This window comes from Schistocerca serialis, chromosome 1, assembly GCF_023864345.2.
Source record: "Schistocerca serialis cubense isolate TAMUIC-IGC-003099 chromosome 1, iqSchSeri2.2, whole genome shotgun sequence".
In the NCBI taxonomy this organism is placed as follows: Eukaryota; Metazoa; Arthropoda; class Insecta; order Orthoptera; family Acrididae; genus Schistocerca; species Schistocerca serialis.
Window position 1 is genome coordinate 438,550,352 of NC_064638.1, and position 14,893 is coordinate 438,565,244.

The 14,893-nt window shown below is 51.1% G+C and overlaps 1 protein-coding gene across 2 annotated transcripts in view; it reads right to left on the minus strand.

Annotated features, from left to right (window-relative positions):
* The window catches only part of LOC126472759 (serine/threonine-protein kinase Nek8-like), a 184,751-nt gene that overhangs the window by 5,820 nt on the left and 164,038 nt on the right, over positions 1-14,893 (minus strand). For both annotated transcript variants that reach the window (XM_050099957.1, XM_050099958.1), the window contains exon 5: positions 3,048-3,198. In XM_050099957.1, the coding sequence (XP_049955914.1) occupies positions 3,048-3,198 (151 nt within the window). The remainder of the gene's footprint in view (positions 1-3,047; positions 3,199-14,893) is intronic.

Here is a 14,893-nt window from a genome sequence, read left to right on the forward strand (position 1 = left end):
TTCTGGTGAGATCTGGTGCGATGACAGTACGGGCACATTATGCCCCCTCATCCCAACCATGCTCCATCGCGCTGTCTTCAACGTACTGCATAATTTAGCCCACCCCGGTGTTTGTACATCCGCCCGCCTCGTAGCAGAGCGCTATGTGTGGAGAAATGTCAACAATGACTGCCAGCAATGGGCACACTCCTGCGTCACATGCCAACAATGCAAAGTACATGAGCAGGCTTCACCCCCTGTCGACCCCTTTTCGATCCCTCCTGGGCGTTTCCAGCATATTTATATTGACATTGTCAGCCCTGTACCCCCCCCCCCCCCCCTCTAACAGCTCTCGTTATGTTCTCTCATCTATTGACCAAACAAGTCGCTAGGTTGAGGCTGTCCCCCTCCCCAAGATCAAGGCAGAAACTGTTGCTCAAGCTTTCGTTGAGTCATGGGTATCGCATTTCGCATGTCCAGCTATCATCATGACTGACCAGGGCAGACAATTTTAGTCGGCCCTGTTCAACGAGATTTGTAACATTTGCGGCATCTGGAGCATCCATACCACAGCATATCACCCGCAAAGTTACGGGCTAGTTGAGTGCTGGCACCGCACTTTCACTTTCAAGGCGGCTCTTCAATGCCACCTCTCTTTGGATGGAGACCCTTCCCCTTGTGCTATTCGGCATTCGTGCGATCTATAAGGAAGACCTCAAAGGCACAATAGCAGATTTTGTCTATGGCCAGAACATTGTTCTCCCTGGCGAACTCTTGAGCCCTTCTGCTTCTCTCCCTCAGTCTGACTTACCTTCCTTCGTGGACCGTGTCAGATGCCACTTTATCAACCTCCACATCACTCCGCCCGCCAGCCATTACCGCCCTAAGGTTCACATCCCGAAATATCTGGATAATTGTGAGTACGCCATGCTCCGAGATGACACTGTCCGTGCTCCCCTCCAACCTCCATATACCAACCCATACCGAGATCTTCGGCACTCAGCCAACATCTATGACATCTAGATGAAAGATTCAGCTGTCACAGTCTCTATCAACAGACTTAAGGCTGCTCATGTGGCCCTTCAGGCACGACCACACCACTCACTGTTGTGGCTCACGATGCTCCGACCACACCCTCCAGGTCGGACTTACACACTCAATCGAGTGACTCCCAGCTCCAATTGTCAAGCTCTCCTCCGACCTTGCCCCCTACTCCGGTCTCACGCACTCTGTCAAGTGACCCCATGCTCCCCTAGTCGAGCTTACCTATGATCACGCCCTCGCCGCCAGGCCCTTCACTGGTCCCTTCAACCTCTCCTCTGTCGCCTGCCTTGCCCTGTCGAGGTTTCTCATGCCTCCCATCTTGAACGTGCCCTCGCTCGAGGTGTTTGTGACTGTTCCTCTGGACATTATCCATGCCATGTCTATAATACTACGCGATGAAACACTGTTCGTCGTGTGTTTCCCTTCCTCCGGTGCTCATGGCACAATCTCCGCCATTGCCTGCCACCTGGTGAAATTTTTTTTCCCTTCCTGCCTGACGTCAACCTGGACATGCTTCATGTGTTCGCCATGCCCACTGGAGACATCGTCATCGTCGCTCCATTCCACTCACAAACCGCCGGCCTACCAGTTGCCGCACGACCAGCATGCCCAGTACGCTTCAATCACTTCCAGGTTCAGTGGCCAAACCTTCCTTCACATCATCTATCCACACAGCTCCCCGACGATGCTGTCGAGCTGACCGTGGTCTGGTTCCCGTGGACCACCACTGCTGACGTCCTGGTCATCCCCTCCACCCTGGCCTCTCACTTCTCAAGAGTACTCTGTACTGGTGAGGAAGGGGGGGGGGGGGGCTATGTGCTATGTGGCACCGATGAGGTCTGAGGTCGACACCAGCATTGATATGTGTTTGTCTCTAGATTCGGAGCATAGTCTTTGGATGCTAAGCCAAGATTATCTTTGCTCTCTTCCACCATGTCCAGTTCTTTGTAAGCCTTGCTTGTGTAAAGAGGTGAGTAAGTGAACTACTGCAAAATGGGAGTGTTGTTTGGTGTAACCGACTCGAACTTCCTCCTCAGAAGAAAGAATACTGCAGTGACAGGGCCATGTCTCTGCAATATCCTTTCTTCGAGGACACCTACTTTTAATACTTTTAAATCATTTAAATGTGTTTGGAAATGCATAATATGAATCTTTGTACAATTAAGGATTAAGTTGTTTGATTTGAAGTAATTGTAAGGCTGTTCCAATATTCACCTGGTTGCATCTGTTGATCGCATGGTTGGGACCATAATCACACACTTTTTTCGTAGGCATGTTAGAAGAGTCCTCTAATAGCCTGGATGAATAAATTTTATGGATCAAGAACAGGATGGGGCCAAGCATGGACCATTGCAGGTCAAAACAGTTACTCTGCATTTAGTCTTATTCCTGTGGTATCATTTATTTATGTAGTCTTTTGCCTTCTGCTGTTGAGGTACGATGTCTTTCATGCTATACTATTTTCGTTTATTACCTACACAATCAAAGGACTTGGCAGTTTAACAGAATATGCAAATAGGGTAATTATTTTCATGTAGGTCTGCAAGAAATGAATATCAGTATGCGAGATCATGTACTGTTTCCTCTGTATAGGAACTTCTACCAATACCAAGCTCAGTATGTAGTAGCAAAAAGAGTAGTATCAGAAAGGTGCTACAGTATCCTGTTTTAAACTACCTTCTCAAAAAGTTTTGAGAACATGATACATGGGGTGTAGGGGGAAGGTATGGGTGGGAGAGGGGGTAGGTGGTAGAGGTCACAAGCTTACCTTCACTTTTCAGTTTTATGAACGGGTATTGCTGTTACATATTTCAGTCTATCAGGAATATATCTTGGTTCAACTGACTACGAAGGTAGCTCATGGGGTCACTACGAAGGTAGCGCACTGTTTCAGCACTTTGGTTGAAACATCATATGAACTATTTCTAGAAAGATACACTTCAAATAACTTCCATTACTTATGTGTTAACCTAATACTACAATGTTCACAATCTTAGAAGTTCACATTCTAGTACAGCACTCACCGGGGCTTCAAATGGTCTTCGCAGTGCAAGCATCTCATAGACGACTACTCCAGTAGCCCAGATATCACTCTCACGCCCATAGTCACGCCCGTCACACAGCTCTGGAGATAGATAGCATGGTGTACCCACTAGTGTCTGTGCTCGAGACTTGCTGCAACAATTTCCAGGTCCACTATCATTTCACATACTGTGATGTAATTACAGAGCAACTAAAGGTCACATGAGATATGGAACTGAGCTTCAGATTAACAATGTATATATTCTAACAGCATTTGCTATGTTATTAACAGTTGATGTAAGAATCTTCTACAAAATTCCTACAGCTAAACCAAAATTTGGAAAATTATTGCTAATATGGGAAGTATCAAATTCAGATTAAAATTCAAAATGTATTTTATTGTTCTTTGAGCTGCAGGCACATCTTATCATTATTATATTTTCTCTCTGCCTTTAAGTTTCATAGTTTGTCATTCACTCACATTCTTGTCAAGTTGTATTTTCCTAACTGTGTGAACTAAATCAGTTGAATCAAATATTGCTGATTCCCCAAATTAATATTATCAAATGATGGATGGTTAGTAAACTGGTGACTCCTGGAATACTGAAGAGTGCAGAGACCCCAGGAAACATGCAAAACCAAATGGTGACTTCATGCCAAAACATCAAATGGCTTCCAATGAAGATGCAGTTGTTACAGCTGCAAGATCATCTGCAAAAGAAAACAGATGACCGTCAAGCTCAAATCAGGACAATAAATTATCTCTGTGAAGTATGAGTAGCAGTTTGCTTGATAAGTTTGGCACAGTTTCTAACCCATAAACGAAAGTGTAGATTCCAAAGTTTCTGCAGGAAAAACAAGAGTTGTGGTTCACGATGTTGGACTCAGCATTTACGCAAAACAATGCTGCCAGAAACCACATGAAGTTCACTGTAGCAGTCAACAGTTTAGATTCCAGGGCAGCCGTGATGATCCCTGATTTTGCACTGAAGCCATCATAAAAATACCTCCAGTTGAGCACAACACTAGTCAGCGAAATGTACCATTAGACCAATCATGCAGCAGTTATTACAGAATGAATATATCAACAATAGTATGTTGTCAGATGCATAGCATCACCTGAGGAGCATCACTGAAGAAGCAGCACAATTTAAAGTGTCACGTATGGTTTGTGCAGCTACTATTACCACTAAAAACAGCTGTGGTGGTCTGTGAAAGAAGTGAAATCAGCTTTATATTTTCAGTAGCGAGTGATGTACTCATGATGATAGATCAAGGAAGTGAAAGACAAGCAGGCCATGAAATTCTACAAGAGTGCAAAGTTGTAAATAAAAGAAATGAGACAGTTCCTTAAAGCAATGTCGAGCGCATAAGCAAAGTTAATCAGTGTCAAACGTTCAAGATTGGCCCAGTAATTAATGGCAGCTTGACCATGAATGGAAAGAACCAATCATGCTTGCTTACATTATCATATCAGTATATATAAGGGGCAAATAAGCAAACCATTGCTATGTATATGATCAATTCACATTCTGATGTAAGCATGCTAACAGTTGGACAGAATAAGAATGCAATGGTAGCCATGCCTGTGCATCTTAAGGCAGTCAACAATTTGCTGCAAGGGGATTGCAAGGTGAAAGTTGACCTGGTTTTAGCAGGAAGTTCAAGTGGAAGTTTGGCTCTCAAATGTGACTGGTTGTATGGTTGATTTGGAGATTAAAAGAACTAAACTGTGTGGTTATCAGCCCCTTTCTCCTTAGTCACACAGGTCTCAGATTGAAACCATACCCCAAAGGAACCCATTTGCTTGAAATCTGGGAAAGGAACAAGATGAGAAACTATGTGTATAACCACACTGAAGTAGAAAATTAAAGTATCAAGCCAAAATTGAAAACATAATGAACAGAAAAAAATCAGTAAAAGTTGTTAAAATAATATAGCAGATGGCCTTGGCTGGGTGATCACAAGAATAAAAAAAGATGAGCCAGCCACTCTGCAATATATTAAAATCCCCAGCCTAAAAACACAAGGGAAGGCGAATACAGATGTTGAAAAGATGAACACCAAGTGAAACAGACAGCAGCTGACGGGACACAATGGGAGGCTGGCCGAGGCAGGAGGACTGCAGCCTTGGATGCAGCATCTGCAGCCTCATTCCCAGGCACTCCTACATGTCCGGGAACCCACAGAAAGCTGACAGGAGAACCATTATCAGCGAAAGAATGGAGGGACTGCTGGATCCGTTGAACCAAGGGATGGACCGGATAGGGAGCTCCAAGGCTCTGAAGAGCACTGAGTGAGTCAGAGCAGAGTACCTACGATAAATGGCAGTGGTGTCGGGCATACTGAACGGCCTGATGGAGAGCAAAAAGCTCGGCCGTAAAGCTGTAACATTGGTCGAGGAGCCGGTATTTAAAGGTGGCGGCCCCGACGACAAAGGCACAGCCAACACCATCATCAGTTTTGGAGCCATCGGTGTAAATAAAGGTGTGACCGGCAAGTCGAGCATGAAGTTCGACAAACCGTGAGCAATACACTGCAGCCGGAGTACCCTCCTTCGGGAGTGAGCTGAGGTTGAGATAAATATGAACCGGAGCCTGGACCCAAGGTGGTGTCCAGCTCTCACCCTCTCTGAAGGTGGTAGGGAGGGCAAAATCCAATTGGCGAAGCAGGTGACAGAAGCGGCTCCGGAGGGGGGGGGGGGGGGGGGCAGCAGGGCAGACACACACATACGACCCGTACTGACGGTCGAGAGAATTGGCGAAGAAGGACTGATAAGAGGGGTGGTCGGGCATTGACAACAGCCGGCCGGCATACCAACACAGCAGTACGTCGCGCCGGTAGGTCAATGGTAATTCGGCAGCTTCAGCATAAAGACTCTCGACAGGACTAGTGTAGAAGGCTCCGGTCACAAGACGTAACCCCCGATGGTGGATGGAGGTTTTTTTTTTTTTTTTTGGTAGGGTTTAAGGGCGCTCAACTGCTGAGGTCATTAGCGCCCAGTCACTGGTGGTAGAGCACAAGGAACCTGCTAAAACTCAAGGGGATGGGGGGACATCAAAAGGACCTGACAAAGATGCAGATGAAATAAGTAAAAAGGTTAAATGTCTTTGGTCAAGCCAGTTAAAGTTATAAAACACAGAAGACGAGCAGCTGCTCGAGCGTCATCAGCTAAAACATCCGGTAAGGTAGATGGCAGGGACAGGACAACACGAAATTGACTAAAACGGGGACACGACAATAAAACATGGCGCACCGTTAATGCCTGACCACAAGGGCACTGCGGGGCTGGGTCACCAGAGAGCAGATAGCGGTGGCTAAACCGGCAATGCCCAATCCGCAACCTGGTCAGAAGGACCTCCTCGCGCCGAGATGGTCGGGAGGAAGTTGTCCAAGCAGTTGGGAGCGGTTTTACTGCCTGGAGCTTGTTTCCTTGGAGGGATGACCAAGCATCCCACCACAAGGACACAAGCCTCTTACATACATCCCCACAAACGTCAGATGACGGGACACAATGGGAGGCTGGCCGAGGCTGGAGGACTGCAGCCTTGGCTGCAGCATCCGCAGCCTCATTCCCAGGCACTCCTACATGTCCGGGGACCCACAGAAAGCTGACAGAACCGCCATTGTCAGTGAAAGAATGGAGGGACTGCTGTATTCGTTGAATCAAGGGATGGACCGGATAGGGAGCCCCAAGGCTCTGAAGAGCACTGAGTGAGTCAGTGCAGAGTACATACGATGAATGGCGGTGGCGGCGGGAATACTGAATGGCCTGATGGAGAGCAAAAAGCTCGGCCGTAAAGCTGGAACATTGGTCAAGGAGCCGGTATTTAAAGGTGGCGGTCCCGACGACAAAGGCACAGCCGACACCATCGTCAGTTTTGGAGCCATCGGTGTAAATAAAGGTGTGACCAGCAAGTCGAGCACGAAGTTCGACAAACCGTGAGCAATACACTGCAGCCGGAGTACCCTCCTTCGGGAGTGAGCTGAGGTCGAGATAAATACGAACTGGAGCCTGGAGCCAAGGTGGTGTCGGGCTCTCACCCTCTCTGAAGGTGGTAGGGAGGGCAAAATCCAATTGTCGAAGCAGGCGACGGAAGCGGACTCCGGGGGGCAGCAGGGCAGACACATACAACCCGTACTGACGGTCGAGAGAATCGGCGAAGAAGGACTTGTAAGAGGGGTGTTCGGGCATAGACAACAGCCGGCAGGCATACCGACACAGCAGTATGTCGCGAAGGTAGGTCAATGGTAACTCGGCAGCTTCAGCGTAAAGACTCTCGACAGGACTAGTGTAGAAGGCTCCGGTCGCAAGACGTATCCCCCGATGGTGGATGGAGTTGAGCCGGCGTAAGAGGGACAGCCGAGCGGACGAGTAGACGAAGCTCCCATAATCCAGCTTCGATCGGACTATGGACCGATACAAGTGAAGCAGGACAGTGCGATCCGCTCCCCAAGATGAACCGCTAAGAACTCTGAGGACATTAAGGGAACGTGTACAACGGGCCGCCAAATAAGAGACATGTGGAGACCAACACAGTTTCCGGTCCAACGTGAGCCCTAGAAACTTAGTTGTGTCCACAAATGGGAGAACAACGGGACCGAGATGTAAGGATGGCGGAAGGAACGCTTTATATCGCCAAAAGTTGATACAAACCGTCTTCTCTTCAGAGAACCAGAAGCCATTTGCCACGCTCCATGAGTAGAGGCTGTCTAGACAACGCTGGAGGCAGCGCTCCAGGAGGCATGTGCTCTGGGCACTGCAGTAGATCGCGAAGTCATCGACAAAGAGAGAGCCTGAGACATTAGGTGGAATGCAATCCATAATTGGATTGATCGCGATGGCAAAAAGGGCTACGCTCAAGACGGAGCCCTGAGGCACTCCGTTCTCCTGGAGGAAGACGTCGGACAATACGGTACCCACACGTACCCGAAACTTTCGATCCGTTAAAAAGGAATCAATAAAAAGGGGCAGACGACCGCGTAGGCCCCACTTGTGCATAGTGCGGAGGATACCTCCTCTCCAACAGGTATCATAAGCCTTCTCCAAGTCGAAGAACACGCCTACCGTTGGGCGCCTTCACAAAAAGTTGTTCATGATGAATGTTGACAAGGTCACAAGGTGGTCAACAGCGGAGCGGCGGCGACGAAAGCCGCATTGGACATTAGTAAGTAGTCGTCGAGATTCAAGAATCCAAACTAACCGAGCATTAACCATGCGCTCCATCACCTTACAGACACAGCTTGTAAGAGAAATGGGGCGGTAACTAGAAGGAAGATGTCTATCCTTCCCGGGTTTGGGTATAGGAACAACAACGGCGTCACGCCAACGCATGGGGACCTGACCTTCGGTCCAGATGCGATTGTAGGTACGAAGAAGGAAGCTTTTGCCCGCCGGAGAAAGGTGTGCCAGCATCTGAACGTGAATGGCATCTGGCCCCGGAGCAGAGGACCGGGACAGTGCAAGCGCACGTTCGAGTTCCCGCATAGTAAAGGGGGCATTGTAAGTTTTCAGATTCAGCGAGTGGAAGGAAGGTCGCCGAGCCTCGTCTGCCTCTTTCCTGGGAAGGAAGGCAGGATGGTAATGGGCGGAGCTTGAAACCTCCGCGAAAAAGCGGCCAAAGGCGTTGGAGACAGCCACAGGATCAACAAGGACCTCATTACCTGAGGTCAGGCCAGGTACTGAGGAGTGGGCCTTAATGCCCGACAGCCGGCGCAGGCTACCCCAAACAACGGAAGAGGGAGTAAAACTGGTAAAGGAGCTCGTGAAAGAGGCCCAGCAAGCTTTTTTGCTGTCTTTGATGACTCTACGGCATTGCGCTCGGAGTCGTTTGTATTCAATACAATTCGCCAACGTAGGATGGCGGCGAAAGGTGCGTAAAGCACGTCGTCGAGCACGGATAGCATCCCTACAAGCCTCGTTCCACCAGGGGACGGAAACGCGACGTGAAGAAGAAGTAGTACGAGGTATTGAACGTTCGGCAGCATGGATAATAACAGCCGTTAGGTATTCGACCTGACTGTCACAACTGGGAAAATCGTGGTCCGGAAAGGTCGCCAGGGAGGAGTAAAGTCCCCAGTCAGCTTTCAGTATGTTCCAGTGCGAAGGACGTGGGGATGGGGTGTGGTGCAGGAGACGAACGACACAGGGGAAGTGGTCGCTCGAATAGGTGTCAGAAAGGACATACCACTCGAACCGACGGGCAAGAGTGGTAGAACAGATCGAGAGGTCCAAGTGGGAGTAGGTATGAGTAGAGTCCGAGAGGAAAGTCGGGGCGCCGGTATTGAGGCAGACAAGAGTGAGATGGTTGAAGACATCCGCCAAGAGTGAGCCTCTTTGACAGGATGCAGGAGAGCCCCAAAGGGGATGATGGGCATTGAAGTCGCCAAACAATAAGAACGGCGGGGAAGGCTGATCGATCAGGTGCATCATGTCAGCCCGACTAACAGCAGATGACGGTGGAGTGTAGACGGTACAAACTGAAAAAGTAAAAGCAGAAAGAGTAATGCGGATAGCTATTGCTTGGAGTGGGGTGGTCAATGGGATGGGATGGTAATAGACATCGTCCCGAACGAGCAACAGGACCCCACCATGAGCTGGGATACCATCCACAGGGGCGAGGTCATACCGCTCCGAGGTATAGTGGGAAAAGGCAATACGGTCAGTCGGGCGCAACTTGGTTTCCTGGAGACCAAGGACGAGCGGACAGTGCAGGCGGAGGAGCAGTTGTAATTCCTCCCGATTAGATCGAATACCTCTTATGTTCCAATGAAACAACGCCATTGCTAGTCAAAAAGTTGGGGGAACGAGACGGGGAAGAGCTGGTCACCTCGATGGCCGCGGAGGGCCAGGTTGCGAGGCAACAACGCTACAACTGACGGCAGGCGGATCCGGTTCCATCGACTCATCGCCAGCTGCGGCCGCCGTCCCTGATTGTGTAGGAGGGGCCGCATCATTTGCCGACAAAAGGCCGGCGGAACGCCTGGCAGCAGAGCGTCCCAGCGAAACTGAGGACGGCCGGGAGCAGCGACTCACGGATGAAGCGTCAGCGGAAACGCGCCGGGGTGGAGAGGGGGATAGAGACTTCTTCTTGGAGGCCTTCTTGGAAGGCCGAGGAGGCACAGGGATGGTGGGCTGGACCCGAAGAAGGTCCTCACGCGCGGGGTCCGTTTTGGAACGCCGGACCTCGGAAGCTGGGGTCCGGAACGTTTCCCCGATGGACGCTTGAGAAGAGGATCGCTTCTCAGGTGGCGTGGGGGGAGGAGGAGGAGGAAGGGCAGCCCCTGGGGCAGGGGGGGTGGGGGCCGTGGGGGAGGAGGAGTTGGAAGGGAGGGATTTGGGAGGTGGAGGCAGAGCCCCCTGATGGGCAGAGGAGGCGGAGGGGGGACAGGATAGAAGGGAGGATACAGCGGAAGGAGTGGACACAACTGAGGCAAACGAGGTGGCCAGTGACACGGGATGAAGGCGATCATACTTCTTCCTGGCCTCAGAATAAGAGAGCCGATCCAAAGTTTTGATTTCTTGTATCTTTTTCTCCTTCTGATAGGCGGGGCAGTCTGGGGACCTAGGCGAGTGGACGCCAGGACAATTAGGGCACCGAGGTGGTGGGGTGCAAGTATGTTCCTCATGAAGAGGACGTCCACAGTCGCCACAAAGGGGCTCAGCCTCACACTGGGACGACATGTGCCCAAAGCGCAAACACCTAAAACAGCGCATAGGAGGCAGGACTTAAGGTCGCACGTCGCACCGGTAGCACATCACCTTTACCTTCTCCGGGAGAACGTCCCCCTCGAAGGTGAGGATAAAGGCCCCGGTGTCGATGCGACGGTCTTTGGGGCCGCGCTGGACTCGCCGGACGAAATGCACGCCGCGGCGCTCCAGGTTGGCCCTGAGCTCCTCATCAGATTGTAGCAGGAGGTCACGATGAAAAATAACCCCCTGCGTCCTATTTAGTCCCAGATGTGGGACAATGGAGACTGGGATGTCCCCGAGGCGGTCGCACGCCTGGAGTGCCGCCGATTGTGTGGCAGAGGTGGTCTTGATAAGAACGGACCCTGATCGCATCTTGCTGAGAGCCTCGATTTCCCCGAAGACGTCCTCAATGTGCTGAACAAAGAACATGGGCTTGGAGGTGGTGTACGTCCCCCCATCCGTTCGAGAACAGACCAAATAGCGGGGGAAGTACTTCGCCCCAAGCCGGCAGGCCTGTCCCTCCTCCCATGGAGTGGCCAAGGGGGAAAGGGCAGGAGAACCAGAACTAGAAACGGTACCTTTTCTTTTGAAAGACTCGGCCGCAGTGCGACCTGATACGTGTTGACGTTTCATGTGCGAAACGTCCGCCCCGATACCACCCACTCCGACCAGGGGCTCTCCCCACGGGCGCCACCCAGCCGCAGCAAGGGCCACCTGGCAGGATGACCATTGCCGGGAGTCCTGATGCCCCAAGGAGACGGGCATCTACTCCTTGGCCAACGTGGGGAGGGTGCAGCTCAGGTATCGGCAGTATGATCCCTGTGTTGTCAGGGGGCTACAACCTAGAGGGTACATGACGACCCCACCACAACGGGCTGGCTACCGTGCTGGATTTCTGGTGCCATGGAAAGTCCATCATGATCGCTGGTGCAGATGGAGATGCACTATGGGCGTAACTTGGACAACCCATCAGGCGTTTAGGCCCAATTTGAGGAATAATGGGTATGGTGACAACGCCGGTGCAATGCTGAGTGCCAAGGTCTTAGTGCACTTAGGACCAGTGGTACACCATGTAAGGTGTCCTTCCCCAAAAGGCTCGTACTTCTGTAGAATTTTGAAAAATGGAGGTCAAACCCCAAGGGGGACCATCACATTAAGGCCAAAACATTTGAGACTCCTTTTAGTCGCCTCTTACGACAGGCAGGAATACCGCGGGCCTATTCTTACCCCCGAACCCGCAGGGGTTGTGGATGGAGTTGAGACGGCGTAAGAGGGATGGCCGAGCAGATGAAGCTCCCATAATCCAGCTTCGATCGGACTATGGACCAATACAAGTGAAGCAGGACAGTGCGATCCGCTCTCCAAGATGAACCACTAAAAACTCTGAGGACATTAACGGAACGTGTACAACGGGCCGCCAAATAAGAGACATGCGGAGACTAACAAAGTTTCCTGCCCAATGTGAGCCCTAGAAACTTAGTTGTGTCCACGAATGGGAGAACAACGGGACAGAATGTAAGGATGGCGGAAGGAACACTTCATATCGCCAAAAGTTGATACAAACCGTCTTCTCTTCAGAGAACCGGAAGCCATTTGCCACGCTCCATGAGTATAGGCTGTCTAGACAACGCTGAAGGCAGCGCTCCAGGAGGCATGTTCTCCGGGCACTGCAGTAAATCGCGAAGTCATCGACAAAGAGAGAGCCTGAGACATTAGGTGGAATGCATTCCATAATTGGATTGATCGCGATGGCAAAAAGGGCTATGCTCAAGATGGAGCCCTGAGGCACTCCGTTCTCCTGGAGGAAGACGTCTGACAATACGGAACCCACACGTACCCTAAACTTTCGATCCGTTAAAAAGGAAACAATAAAGGGGGGCAGGCGACCACGTAGGCCCCACCGGTGCATAGTGCGGAGGATACCTCCTCTCCAACAGGTATCATAAGCCTTCTCCAAATTGAAGAACACGGCTACCGTTTGGCGCCTTCGCAAAAAGTTGTTCATGATGAATGTCGACAAGGTCACAAGGTGGTCAACAGCGGAGCAGTGGCGACGAAAGCTGCATTGAACATTGGTAAGTAGCCGTCGAGATTCAAGAATCCCAACTAACCGAGCATGAACCATGCGCTCCATCACCTTACAGACACAGCTTGTAAGAGAAATGGGGCGGTAACTCGAAGGAAGATGTCTATCCTTCCCGGGTTTGGGTATAGGAACAACGACGGCGTCAAGCCAATGCATGGGGACCTGACCTTCGGTCCAGACGCGATTGTAGGTACGAAGAAGGAAGCTTTTGCCCGCCGGAGAAAGGTGTGCCAGCATCTGAACGTGAATGGCATCTGGCCCCGTAGCAGAGGACCGGGACAGTGCAAGCGCACGTTCGAGTTCCCGCATAGTAAAGGGGGCATTATAATTTTCCAGATTCAGCGAGTGGAAGGAAGGTCGCTGAGCCTCTTCTGCCTCTTTCCTGGGAAGGAAGGCAGGGTGGTAATGGGCGGAGCTTGAAACCTCCGCGAAAAACCGGCCGAAGGTGTTGGAGACAGCCACAGGATCAACAAGGACCTCATTACTTGAGGTCAGGCCAGGTACCGAGGATTGGGCCTTAATGCCCGACAGCCGGCGCAGGATACCCCAAACGACAGAAGAGGGAGTAAAACTGTTAAAGGAGCTGGTGAAAGAGGCCAAACAAGCTTTTTTACTGTCTTTGATGACTCTATGGCATTGCACTCGGAGTTGTTTGTATCCAATACAATTTGCCAACGTAGGATGGCGGCGAAAGGCGCGTAAAGCACGTCGTTGAGCACAGATAGCGTCTCTACAAGCCTCATTCCACCAGGGGACGGAAACGCGACGTGAAGAAGAGGTGGTATGAGGAATGGAACGTTCAGCAGCATTGATGGTAACAGCCGTGAGGTATTCGACCTGACTGTCACAACTGAGAAAATTGTGGTCCGGAAAGGTCGCCAGGGAGGAGTAAAGTCCCCCGTCAGCTTTCAGTACGTTCCAGCTCGAAGGACGTGGGGATGGGGTGTGGTGCAGGAGACGAACGACACAGGGGAAGTGGTCACTCGAATAGGTGTCAGAAAGGACATACCACTCGAACCGACGGGCAAGAGTGGTAGAACAGATCGAGAGGTCCAAGTGGGAGTAGGTATGAGTAGAGTCCGAGAGGAAATTCGGTGCACCAGTATTGAGGCAGACAAGATTGAGATGGTTGAAGACATATGCCAAGAGTGAGCCTCTTTGACAGGATGCAGGAGAGCCCCAAAGGGGATGATGGGCATTGAAGTCGCCAAACAATAAAAACAGTGGGGGAAGCTGAACAATCAGGTGCATCATGTCAGCCCGACTAACAGCGGATGACGACGGAGTGTAGATGGTACAAACTGAAAAAGTAAAAGCAGAAAGAGTAATACGGACAGCTATTGTTTGGAGTGGGGTGGGCAATGGGATGGGATGGTAATATACATCGTCCCTAACGAGCAACATGACCCCACCATGAGCTGGGATACCATCCACAGGGGTGAGGTCATACCACTCCGAGGTATAGTGGGTAAAGGCAATATGGTCAGTCAGGCACAACTTGGTTTCCTGGAGACCAACGACGAGCGGACAATGCAGGCGGAGGAGCAGTTGTAATTCATCCCAATTAGATCGAATACCTCTTATGTTCCAATGTAACAAGGCCATCGCTAGTCAAAAAAGAGGGGGAACGAGACGGGGGAAGAGCTGGTCACCTCGACGGCCGCGGAGGCCAGGTTTCGAGGGAACAACGCTACAACCGGCGGGAGGCGGACCCTGTTCCTTCAAGTCGTCGCCAGCTGTGACCACTGTCCCAGGTTGTGTAGGAGGGGCAGCATCATTTGCTGACGAGAGGCCAGCTGAGCGCCTGGCAGCAGAGTGTCCCGGCGAGGGGGATAGAGACTTCTTCTTGGAGGCCTTCTTGGAAGTCTGAGGAGGCACAGGGATGGTGGGCTGGACCCGAAGAAGGTCCTCACGCGCGGGGTCCGTTTTGGAATGCCGGACCTCGGAAGCTGGGGTCCCGAACATTTCCCCGATGGACGCCTGAAAAGAGGATCGCTTCTCAGGCGGCAGGGAGGAGGAGGAGGAGGAGGAGGAGGAGGAGGAGGAGGAGGAGGAGGAGGAGGAGGAAG